The sequence below is a fragment of the Astyanax mexicanus genome, chromosome 21 (assembly GCF_023375975.1).
Source record: "Astyanax mexicanus isolate ESR-SI-001 chromosome 21, AstMex3_surface, whole genome shotgun sequence".
Classification (NCBI taxonomy): domain Eukaryota; kingdom Metazoa; phylum Chordata; class Actinopteri; order Characiformes; family Acestrorhamphidae; genus Astyanax; species Astyanax mexicanus.
In genome coordinates, this window is record NC_064428.1 from 23,225,744 (window position 1) to 23,239,203 (window position 13,460).

The window sequence follows — 13,460 nt, forward strand, 5'->3', positions numbered from 1 at the left end:
TCATAATAGAAAATGTTTTATTTACATATTGGGCACCATTATAAAAGACTGTACAGAATAGGGTGGGGTAAGAGGGAGAAAACAGGGCAAAAAAACCTGCATGGCAGTGATGTGTAAACAAATAAAATTAAGTTAAAGCCAACCTAAGATTGACATTTCATTCAATTTTCATTTGGGTTCAGCAGAGCTTTAAAAAAAAAAAAAACATGGAAATGCATACACTGTTAGGGGGAGTAATGCGTAAATTCCACAACACTGAACAGTATGAACTGCAATAGCAATGTCATTGAGAGTTGTATGCACCAGCAGATAGTAGCAGGTTGCGTCTGGTAAAATGGAGGTGGATGACGGGTGTGGATTTACTGAGGTATGTTCCCAGTAATAACTCCTGTGAATTGTCAGGTAAATGAACATGGCCTGTGGCTGCAGTAAAGTCATCTGTTTCTACATCATCAAAAGCCCTGATGGCATCCCATAACCGTACTGTATTGTCCATAGAGCCTGTAGTGGAAAGGGGGAGAAAAAACAAGTATTGTTATTGGTTTAAATATTACAACACCAATATTTAAATTGCAATTACTCTAATTAGTCTAATACTAATAAAAAATAGCAATTATAAATACACAATTTGGAGGTATAGCAGATAAAAAATATATATGTGTGTTGTAATGTTCTAATTCTGGGTCTGTTACAGCCACAAAAATCACTTGTCCATTTATGTGCATTGAAGCACAGGCCAAACACTAACACACTGTGCTGTGGTGTTCGGCCCTGTTGGCTAACTTATCCAAATCAAACTGGCTGGCTAGTCCTAACACAACTGCTCACCATTTCACCTGTCAATCACAGTAACAGCTGAACTGCACTTTTGTCAAAGCACTTATATAAGTCGAGTTTCAGTCAGTCAATCAGGCTTAAGTGTGTTCTTTACTAAACAATAATCTATTGCTCCCAACGAAGCTGACACCAACTAGCTTCTCTCTCTCCTGAATCACAGTTATGAATTATTAGGTTAAGTTAGCACATTGTTTATTTTATGCTGTGAGCATGACTTAATTGTTGGAAATGATGCTACTTTCCTACCCTGGTAATAATGAGGAAATATTTTAAGACCATCATTGACTGAAATATGAATGGGAGAGGTGTCAGTTTAGGGCTTAAATCCTACCCTTCAAGAAAAAGAGAATCAGATTGCTGATTTTGTCAAGAGTGGAGGAGGGATGACATGCTAGTGCGGAAACCTCCCATCGATGTGGAGATCTGCGCAAGCGCAGTACCAATAAAAAGCCTTTTTTTTGTGCAATACTTTTATTAAAAGGGGAGAGTGTTTTGGTCTCTCCCCTTTCAAACAGACATATCTGGCACACCCTTAGAGAACTACCCACTGGCATTGCACATATTGTTGCAGTTGAGTGAACAGATTTGCTTATAAGGGCCAAAACCCTTTCTTTCTTTTTCTGTCTTTTTTTTTCTCTTTTACTCACTCTCGCACACAAATAACAGATTTACTCTATTTCTTACAAAAAAGTCCACCCTCAGGAAAACACTGTACAAAAAGTGCATGGCAGGGTCACAAAAAAAAACTGTTCTTTAAAAGGAACATTGCTTTAAACTGTTGGAATAACATGACTATATTAGTTTTGTGGCAACATTGCACAAGTAAACTTAGAACATATAAAACAGATCATCTGAACTCAGTGCAAATAAAGTATAAAGCTTTGAAAGAGAAGATGTAGCACTTGTACACACCTGAGGCTAGGATCTCGCCATCTCTGCTGAACCTGAGAGCATATATTGTGTCCGTGTGACCCTTTAGTTCACCAATCATAAGCCCGTGGCCGATGTCCCATAAAAGAACCCTGCCGTCCGTCGATCCAGACGCTAGGTACTTTCCATTAGGTGAAAATGCCAGAGTGTGAATGGGGCCCTGTATTGGAGAAATATAAAGAAGGAGAGGTAATGCAGATGTATACATATGAATAAAAGAAAAACTGTATGATAATTCAGTAAGGCAGTACATAACCATGTTTATCTAGCTATTATAGAACTGGCATAAATAAATGCTCACAACTTGCTGCAAAATATGTTGCAAAAGCCTACCTTGTGACCTGTTAAGACGCGAACGCAGTGACCATTTAAAACATCCCAGAGGCGGATAGTGCGGTCAGCTGACCCCGTGGCCACGTAGTTGGAGTTTGGGTGGAATCGTGTGCAGGTGATGTCAGCGAGATGGCCAGCAAACATGCGAAGTGGCTGGTAGTGGTCAGTTGCCCACAAGCTGTGGAAACACCAAGTGCTTATTGTCAAACATGCTATCTCTACTGGTGTAAACATTTTAATTATAAAACCCAAACAAAAGCCCTAAAAGTCATGGTTAACAGCTAATAAGAGACCATGAATGATACAGTAATACTCTGGTCAATTAGTCAAAAGGATATTAAAATGTTCTGTATTATAGATTAATACTAAAGTCATCCAAAGTATAAACAAACACTTATTGATTTATTTAGTAAACAAAAAAAGTTTAAAACCAGAATGTTATATTTTTAGTAGCTCCTCTTGCTTATATGACAGCTTTGCACATCTTGGCTAGATTTTATCAGTCAGCACTATGAGGTAGAGTCACCTGGAATGATCAGCTTTCAGTAAACAGCTGTGCTAAACCTGTCAAGAGTTAAATAACTGCCCTTGCAATGTGTTTGAGAGCATCAATTGTAAAGTTGTGAAGAGGTAGAGTTGGTATACAGTGAATAGCTCTATTTGAGTAATGTTCTAATGTCCATATTATGGCAAGAACTACTGAAGTATTCAAGTAAAAAAATACTTTTAATACAAAATGAATGTCCTCATGTGCAGTCGCAAAGACCATCAAAAATGTTATGAGGAAACTGGCACTCATTAGGACCACCTGAGAAAAGAAAACCAAAAGTTTCCTCTGTTGCACAGGATAATTTCATCAGTAACCAGCCTCAGAAACCACAAATTTACAGCACCCCAGATAAGAGCACCTAAACGTTTCACAGAGTATTATGGTTTGTTGAACACTTATTTTACTACATGATTCATTGTGTTCCTTCATAGTCTGGATGACTTCAGTATTCATTTACCATGTAGAAAAGAAGAAAAATAAACATGGAATGAGAAGGTGTTTAAACTTTTTTAGTAGTGTAAATCACATGCAAAAACTTCTATTTTGAATATAACAGCTTTACATTAAACGGGGAAACCACTTAACTTTCAGTGGAAGACAACCTAAAAACATTTCATTCCAAGTAATTTTAGTGCATGCCTATTGGTCCATTCATAGGCTACAATGAAAATACAAAACATCTGCACAACTGCAACAATTTTGATGGTACTGCCGGTCTAGGCTCTTACCGTGCCACTCTGTCGTGTCCTCCAGACACAAAATAGTAACCGTATGGAGAAAACTGAGTGTCCCACACTGGGTAGTTGTGTCCTTTATACGCAACCAGGCAGGTGAACGTCTGTAAACTCCAAAGCCTGATTGTGCCATCTTCAGAGCTGGACAGTAGGTAGTTTCTGTGGGACAAATTGACAAGTTGACATGCTGGACCACAGTGATTAATTAACATTCATGTTGCAAAGCACCTTAGTTCACTAGTAGTTTTTTTTCATTAGCTAGCTAACTTTCCTGTTCCACCTTAAATGGTGCAACAGCAGCAGGTGCACATTTAAAGCGGATTGAAAAAATAAAATAAAATAAAAGCTAATCAAAGCTAATTTCAGCTTCCCATCACAGAGGAAATAAGGAATGGACAATAATAATTAATCTCTAAATGCCCTAAAGTTAAATAGTTTTCCAGAAGCTAGGTTACGGAACTTTAGCTCTCCTGATGACGTATCGGGTGCCTAAAGGGTTGTTCCGATTCTTAGGGTTCTGTTCCAAGGGAATGGTTACACTCGAAATGATAGGCTAGGGGTAAGTAGTAGGGCCAAGGGGTGAAATGGGATTGGGCCACAGATCCAATAAGGTAAAAAGCCAATTCACTCTTAGAAGTACATAAGCTACATTATGTACTACATTACTGTACTGTACTACATAGTGTTATTGTGGTACATAAGGAATTAACAAATTACCTTTTTGCCTATAGAGTTCAATATATGCTAAACTGTAAACTAATTTGGATTTCAGACTCCATCTCTGACCTGTCAGGACTGAAGCTGACGCCGTATACCGGTCCACTGTGGCCGTACAGGATCTTGCATTCACTGGCGGTTTTCTCGTCCATTATCCTTTCTAGTACATCGTCAGACTCCTTGTCGATCATACCGAGATCTAGAAAACAGAGAGATTAAAATTGCAGTTTAAAGTGACTTCAGTACTGGACATCAGTGCAGTGAAAATGCTGAAAATCTGGAGCTTCTTATCAAAGTAACACAAATACAAAGTACAGCACGTACAGTAGCAGCCAAATGTCTGGACACACTTTCCCATCTATGTTTGTTTTTATTGGATTATTTAGTACATTATAGATTAATATTAAAGACTTTAAAACTCTTAAGGAACACATGCAATTAGGTAGTTTGGCATGAGTTGAAGCGCAAGAGCTAAGCACCTCTAAAACTTTAGGACAGGACAGATGGACAACCATTTCAGGTTCTACCTCATCAAACCGACTGAGAGAATCAGCCAACAGAGCAAAAATCTAAACATATATCCAAGTGTATATCTAAAAAATAATTTGGTTCTAATTGCATATGCAGTCCTTCATAGTTTTGATGTCTTTGATATCAATCTGCAATGCAGTCAATAAGACAAATAAAGAAAACAATACATGAAAAGGGGTGTGTCTAAACATTTGACTGGTACTGTATTTATACAAGCTTCAATGCATGAATCCATAAATAGCTGCACTCACTGACTAATAAAAGCAGGTCAAAAAAGATACTGATGGTCAAATATTAATACACTTAAGTAAAAAACCCACAATACTACAACATATTGCAATATTTGGAATAATAAATCGTGCATTGGGATATGCATGTATAAGTGCTGGGCAATATTGGTAAAATGTATGTTAAGATATATTGATTTTTGTTAAAACAATATAATATCAATGCCGATAGGAACAGTGCAGAAGTACATAATTATGCACTGGTGTAGACAGGCTCTTGATCTTAGTCTACAAACTAGCTTTGGATATTTGAAGCAACATCGAAGCACTGTTGTAAGTCGCTCTGGATAAGGGCGTCTGCTAAATACCTTAAATGTAAATGTAAATGTATGGAAGCCTATGGTGTTCTGCCTTTGGTGTTTTGCTTCAATGCAGTAAACTGAGGGCAGCATTGTTAGTACATATATTTTCATTAATACTATTTGGTCTAAGAAAAGGTACAGGTTTTTTATAAAGCCAAGACTAGCGCATTAGTTGCAATGCTAACAGCTTTTCCAAGTCAGATTAATCACTGACTGTAAATAACAGAGTGATGGTTCTGTGTCAGTGATACAGGTAGTTTGAAAGGCTAGTTAAATAGTTTGATTTAATATCCATGTTATTACGTCTATCCACTCTGGTCCTCAGTTATAATGCTCAGAACCTCTGCATATATCTCTCAACTCCATGGGGACCTCGGGTGAGTTTCGAGTGAGATATTTTTATATAAATATATCATACCACAGTTAGTGAAACATCTTATTGCCCAGTTCTTGACAATACACATCCCTAACTTTTAATACAAAAAAAAAACTCTTCAGCCTGTATAGTGCAGACTATCCACACCAGTGGAAACAGAGCTCTAAGCCGTGTTTAAGCTAAAAACTCTTGCTCACCTGCTGCTGATTTGACTTTGCGCAGTTTCTTAGGTGTGACACTCCACACGCGCACTGTGGAATCGGCAAAACCTCCTGCTAACAGACTGGAGTCGTCAGTGAAATCCACTGCTGTCAGACCCTATGGAGAAGAGAAAAAAAAACATAATTTAGCTTGAAAACAGTGCAATTCTATTTATTGTAAATCCAGTTTTATAAGCCAACAATCTTGACTATTTTAATGCTAGGGATGTCCTGATTACATTTTTTGCCCCTAAGTCCAGGTCATTTAATTTTAAATATCTGCTTATACAGAGTCCAATACTTTGACGACGCAGTTTACAAAAAAAAAAACAACGGTAATAAAACAGGCAGTAATTTTAGCCCTGTAAAACAAGTACTAATTAGCTATATAAATGATTTCCATTTAAATATGCATCTTTTCTTACTTAAACAAACTATAAAAATGTCACACAACAATAATTCTGTAAACATGCTTCATTTTCTAAATGCTGTTTTTGGAAGGGACTAGACTAGATTTATACTTTTTTTACTGTATTAAAATATCTTTATTCTATTATAGTGACATTTTTATGTTTTTTTTTTATTAGAATATTGTAGTGTCCTGTGTTAGTGAGTTTAACTGAGCTTCAATAGAGGAAATAAATGATGGTGTAGCTATATTTCGACTTGGAAAGAGTAAGTGAGAATGCTAGTAAGAGAGTCTTCAGCACAGCAAAAGTGTGTAGACAGTTTGGATGAAAGTAGCTGATGGCTTGATATTTAGCATTACTGCTGCTATCTGGCCAAAAATCAGCACAAGCAGCCACACACTCACAATTCACAACATGAAGGACTTGTCGCTGCCAGTGAAAATGCAGCATGGGCATTCTCAATGCGTGCAGCAGAGTGTATAAAGTGAACTCCTGAAGGAACATTGAGGCTATGCACGCACACCCAGTTAAACCTACCTGATAGGCATTGAGGAACGTGTAGAAGCATATAGAGGGCAGGCTTTCTGGTCCTAGCCGAATCCTTTTGGTGGCTTCTTTCATGTACATGATTTTATCCAGCTTGTCAGAGTCCTTCAACTCCGGAAGAGGAATCCTGCACATGAACAAAGAAAATACTATGTGTTATGTGAATTACCTTATTGTTCTGTTCCAGTTTAAAAGAGCAATACAGCCAGCACATATGATGCAGTGATAGATTCCGAGTTTAACTCCTACCTGTTTTGCTGCGGTGCATTAGGATCTTGTTTCTTGCTTTTTGAGCCCATGCTGTCTTTCTTAGGTTTCTTCTTCTTGGGTTTGCCCTCTTCATTCTCCGCCTCTTCGTCCTCGTCATCCAAAGGGACCTCGATCTCCGGCTCCTTTAGCAGCCCATAGTACACCTGTAGTCACAGCAGAAGCAGCACAGAGGTTATGCGATATACATAGACCCTACAATCTCAAACACCTTCTCTGACATATTTCCTTGTATACGTGACACTGTGGATTGAGGAATGTTAAATTAGGCCTTGCTCAATTTTGATCATTCTTACCTGCACTGCATACTGCCCAGTGTTCAACCTCACTCACAAGATAACACATCACAACTTATACAGATTTGGGCAATCCCAAGCCATCCCCTAAGGCAGGGGTCGGCAATTAGGTTTGGCCGCAGGCCAGATATTTTCCAAGCCATTACATGGCAGGCCACAAAAAAAAAATACTGTTTTGGAAAATGAAGTGTAATGGGATGGAGTGCTACAGACTAGTAGCTCTCCAGCCCAGAGGGTTGTTGAACCCAACTGCAGAACAGTTGATCTCAAAGCAGGTAAACCCAACAAGAAAGGAAAAATAAAATAAAATAAACACACCGCTCCTAACGCACCCATCGAACCCAAAGCAGTGTCTTATAAGGAGATAAAGAGCCCAAGAATAGGCAGAAAAACGAGAATGGGTGTAAACTAAAGTTATGCCGAGCGCGACACAGGGGACAGGGGAGGAATGTATACAAAAGCTCACCAGAGAAGCATTTTATTTCTTCATTACCGTTCATTATAGTTCAAACACCCTCACGGGCAAGATGTTTTATGCTTGCAGGCCACAATTTACGCTATCCCATGACTTTTTGCATGAAAATGTGTGTGCACAGACTATGAAAATCAAAAGAAATCAGAAAAATTTTATACATGTTCCAAGAAATCTGATCTCTGAAACCCAGCACTCTGCTTATTAAATATGATTATGATTGGAGTGCACGAAAACCGACTCACTAATTTAAAACTGTTTAACGATCAGTGCTAAGTCTGATAGAATATCCCCCACACTCACCTTGGTCTTATTGTCCTCCCGTTTGGCCTCTCCCGCCAAACTGCCGGACATGCTGTCTATCTGGCTCTTGCTGCGAGGCATGCCATCGAAGATGTCGATGTAGAGATGCTCCTGAATGATGTTCCAGATCTGGTTGTTCTGTCGCTCCTGCAGGTGCCTCTTCAGCAGCTGGTAGGAGTCGCGGGAGATCCGCAAAACGAAGCGGCTCGTGCGGAAGTCTAGCAACGTCTCGTTGCCCTTCATGTGCTCCTTCTTGGTGAGGCCTGAGAGCACCCGCAAGTCGTCCTGATAGTAACACTCCTGGTCCCCATTAAACCTGAACATGAAAAGGAACGTTAGGCAGGAGCTGGAGGAGAGTTTCTGGGCAACAATTACAAGAAATACTCTGATCAAACACTGAAAAATTCACACTGTACTTATTTCCCATTATATGTCCAGTAGAGAGAGAATATATGTGTACAGTATAACTGATTTTATTTTCATCCTGTATAAATGTAGAGCATTATTAGTATCATGACATTCTGGATCACTGACCTCTGTTACAAATCTGATAGAATTCTAGTATTTTTTAATATTTATTATAGTTAGGGGTGTGTCATGTCATATTATATGCAATAATAAAACCTCATTTTAATTTTGTTGCAGTAGTGTATTCTTAAAATATTTTCTTTAATTCAGTGTTTTGTCATATCGCCAAGAGTATCATTATGGCAAAATTACCATGAAATATTGTGATATTATTTTAGGGCCATATCACCCACCCCTACTAGGCAGTGCCTGAAGAACTGACCATATCAGTCAACACACTGCAGAACTATTAGAACATCCAACTCTCTAGATCTCAGTGGGATTTCTTATGTGCTAATGAATTGTGTGAGATGTTAGATCAGAGAAAACAATAAAATGTGCACGGCAAAGGCGTTTCAGGGCCATGACTGAGACCAAAACTACTTAATTACCTACTTAATTAACCTCATATCGATATGTTTCAGATAAATGGTGATAATAGAATATGTTACGATACAGTATGTCTAAATAGTAAACAACTAATTTTATTAAGTATATAAATAAGTATTTCACTGACTGGACTATGCTGTGTGAGAAAGTCTTCATGCTGCTCCTTTAACTGTGACACTTTTCCAACATAATGCACAAGACTAAAGTCTGCACCAAAGCATTTCCACACACACCACCCATGTAGAATCTTTTTTGGAAATAAATGCAATTTCTGATGGTATTATTATGATATAAGCATTTTTATATCTTGTATAAAATGGGTTTAAATATAATGAAATATACGATTGATATATTGCCCTGCCCAACAGTAGTCACTTACTTCTCAAAAAAAGACTTGGCTTCACTTTCATGGTTGTTGTAGACCAGCTCCAGGTACATGTGCACGAAGAGTGGATAAAAGAGCTGCGACAGCTCGGCCCTGTGACAGTCCAGCACAGATTCAATGAACTTCTTCAAACCGCTGTAATAGACCTGATACAAGGATGGGTCACCCTGCTGACTGTACGCTGACAGAACCACGCTGACGTCCGGCTGGTCATCTCCTCCTGCAGACAACACATGAAATCAGAATATCATTAAAAAGTTACTTTATTTCAGTATTTCAGTTAAAAATGTACATAACATATATATTATATTTAAATATATTACACACAGAGTGATCTATTTTAAGGGTATATTTATTTTATTGCTGATGATTATGGCTTAAAGCCAATGAAAATCAGAGTCTCAGAAAATTGGAATATTATATAAGACCAATTGGTACTTTTGGCAGTCCTGCTGGAAAATGAAATTGTATTGTAATAGCATATCTTGTTATAAGACTGACATAAAAATAAGATTTAAATGACGCAGAATGTCTTTTAGTTAAGATTAAGGATCTTGTTATAAGATTGTCATAACACATGATGAGCATCTACTTCAACTAGCCCTCATAAACTTTACTATCCTGTGTTATAAGTGTTACCGGTACAAACAGAACTAATTAGCAGCTTGAGGAATTTTAAAGAAAGGTTTTAGTAATTGAAATGTTGGAGGAACCCCTAAAGGTGCTTTAAGGAGCCTTTAAGAAAACATAAGTTGCATAAAGGAACATTTATGGACTAAAACATTGTTTTGAAGGTTCCTCAAAGCCCCTCGAGTGGTGCTTTCTGTTTGAAATTGAAGAAACCATAAAAGGTTTCTCAATCAACTATTTATTTGTGTTTAGACACACACACACACACACACACACACACACACACACACACACACACACACACACAAAAAAACAAACACACACACACAAACAAAAACACACACAAACACACACTACTACTACTACTAGTTGTAGTAGTAGTAGCAGTAGTGATAGTAGTAGTAGCTGCATGCATGTGTGTTTTGACGTTTTGAGAGCAGCTCTGTTTCTTAGTCTGAAGCTCTTCTCTTTGTTCAGCTCCTCTCTATCAGACCCACCTTTAGCCGGAGCCGGAGCCGCCGCGCTCTGTGAGCCTCCAGACACCCGGCTGAGCAGCGCGCCCGCATCCCCGAGCTCCCCGCTCCCCGCCGCGGCTCCGCCGGCGCCTCCTGCAGCCTCGCTCCCCGGAGCTTCCTCCGGCTCGTCCGCCAGTCCCGCCTCCCGCCGCAGCGCGTCCACCGACTCGATCAGCTTGTTCCGCTTGAGGAACTGCAGCACGGCCAGCAGCGTCTGCTGATCCTCCGGCCGGGAGCTCGGCGCTGCAGCCGGAGCCGTGGAGCCATCGTTCATGAGCTCGGGCTTCGGCTCTTTCTCGCCCTCCAGCTCGCTCCCTCCGTCCTGCACGGCCGCCATTTTCTCCCCAGGCGCGGAAACTACTAGCTACAGACGGAACGACTCGTCAGCGAGTCGAGTTTCTTTTGAACCGGTTCTTTTGAATGAATCAGTCGAGCAGATTCAACTCAACTTCAATTCAGGACGTGACTGTTGTGCTACTGTAGCTAGCTTCAATAGAGATTAGTATTTTAGCATTTCAAGGGCATTCTGACAGCTAAGAAGAAGTGTAGGCTTTAAAATAAGAAAAGTACAAGTGTGAATTATCATGAATATTATGAAAATATTATGTTAAATCAAATTATTAGGAAAGTTAAAAATTAATATGAATATGCAGTGAAGTAAAAGTGGTAGCAGGAGAAAAAAAAATAAGAATACTCAGATACAGTATTTTAGTAGTTCCACATCTCTGGATACCAATGCTAATATCCTAAACCAACACGTCAAAATCCATCTGCGAATATATAAAGTATTTTTGTGCATGAAAAAGCAACTTCTGTAGGCACCGACATTTAAAAAAAATATATGTTTTAAAGCTTTAGTATTTATACACTTTCCTACTGACTATTCTTTGAGAGTGAAGAAAATAAAATTAATTATACAATCCTGTCCTACACAGTTATTTATTTCACACTCTAAAAACGTTAATAAATATTTGGATCAGACTCAATTAGGTGAAGCAAAATGCAAACCTAGTTTAATTCTAATTACTATTTAAAATACAAACCCATTAAACGAAGACCTAATGAATCGTTCACGTCAACGTTCGATTCACTGAATCAAGCCGGTTGCCTCTGTTCAATGAACTGAATCGAGCAGAACCAGTTCGAGCGGAAACGAGTTCTTACGCGATGACGTAGCGTGAGAGAAAAGGGACACGCCAAATGCGCGCGATTTCATTGGTTGGATTTTTCCGCTATTTTATCTCTTTTATTTTTTTATATATATTTTTTTTTCTTAATAAATTTAGATTTCTGAATGAACAAAACTTGGTCAAAATAAACAAAACATTGATCAATCTTTGGATTATTTAATATTCCATAAAAAAAAAAAATATATATATATATATATTGTTTTGTTTAATAAATCCATTAACTGTTTCCAAAACAGCTGAGTGTGGGAGCATAAAACAAACAGGTCTTTTGATTTTTCAGCATCACATTTTCAGAACATACATTCATTCATTTTGAAGCCGGACATGCCAAAGCTGGAAGAGTAGATATTATTCATTATTTCGTTGTGTATTTCGTTTGTTTTTGGTATTTAACGTTCTCAGTTTGGATGTTTCTTGCTGATTAAACAAAAAAAAACATATTATGTATATAAAATTGTGTAGGATATAACTCGTTTGCTAGAGTGAATCTCATCCATTTGTTCGAGCATTGTCATCAAGAAAATGATTTTAATTTAGATGGAATAGATAGGGTATTATTTTGATGGATATGTACATTTTATTGTAAAGTAGTCATGTTTGAAACAAATTATTTATTATGTTTTTAATATTTAATAATTGATAGATAAAACAGTGATTATTCGTTTACTCCGCCTCGACACTAGAGGTCGCGCTTCTGCTTCTTGCCCTACAGTCTTCTGCCCTCGGTGACTCCAGAGCCATATGGATCATATAGCCATCTCTATGGCTCTGGGTGACTCCCGGACTGGCTCCACCCATTCCCCGCGATCTGCCTTCTCATTGGTTCTCGCAACCATACGTCACAATCCGCGTGTACAACGCCCGATTCCCGTAAGTGTTCGTTTACGCAGAGTTGCGACTCATTAAAGCTGAGCGCGCCCGCTTACACAAACACCGCTACGCATTTTCCGTAACTAAAAATGAAGCACTGCAGTCGAGTCCTCAGTGACGATTCAGTTCGCTTTAGTTCCACGAACCGATTCTGAATCTTTCGTAGCGTTTTAATCACTGTCAGACCCCCATGTTAAGGTCAACTTTAAATATACTAACTAATATATTAACTATATATATATATATATATATATATATATATATATATATATATATATATATATATATATATATATATATATATATATAGTCCTGTCCTGGGAATCATCAAGATGTGTGTTGGCAAATGAAATAGGCCTGTGTTCTTTTTTTTCAGCAGTAATTTTTGCTTTGGAAACCATTTTCGCCAAGTCTCAGACTTATTATTGAATCATGAACACTTATCTTAACTGAGGCAAGACCTGCAGTTATTTTGTGATGGTTCACCATTGAGCCATGTTATGTCCATTTGTGAATAACAGCACAAAAACTCTTACTGTGTTTTGCTGGAGTCCAATTCTGATTCTGGTATTGGAGAGTGTAAATCAATGGTAACATATGACTATGGGACTAATGGGTCTAATACTATCAGCAGAGAAGCCAAGTAACAAAGTACAAATACTTTGTTACCTTACTTAAGTTAAAGTTTTTGTTATCTGTACTCAATGAATTCTTTTTCAGCTTACTTTTTACTTCAACTCCTTACATTCTTACAGTTATCTGTACTGTCTACACCTAACTTTTTTACACAGCTTTCTGTACTGTCTACTCCTTACATTTTAA

The 13,460-nt window shown here is 38.2% G+C and overlaps 1 protein-coding gene across 1 annotated transcript; it reads right to left on the minus strand.

Annotated features, from left to right (window-relative positions):
* Window positions 1-3: 3 nt before the first annotated feature.
* Window positions 4-10,966, minus strand: taf5 (TAF5 RNA polymerase II, TATA box binding protein (TBP)-associated factor). The gene is made up of 11 exons (XM_007259060.4): window positions 10,561-10,966; window positions 9,428-9,653; window positions 8,092-8,407; window positions 7,003-7,166; window positions 6,745-6,880; window positions 5,795-5,915; window positions 4,171-4,300; window positions 3,379-3,543; window positions 2,101-2,278; window positions 1,750-1,927; window positions 4-501 (listed from the first exon to the last, which is right to left on the minus strand). The coding sequence occupies exons 1-11, from the start codon at window positions 10,913-10,915 to the stop codon at window positions 284-286; spliced, it is 2,187 nt and encodes a 728-aa protein (XP_007259122.3). The 5' UTR covers window positions 10,916-10,966; the 3' UTR covers window positions 4-283.
* Window positions 10,967-13,460: the final 2,494 nt, after the last annotated feature.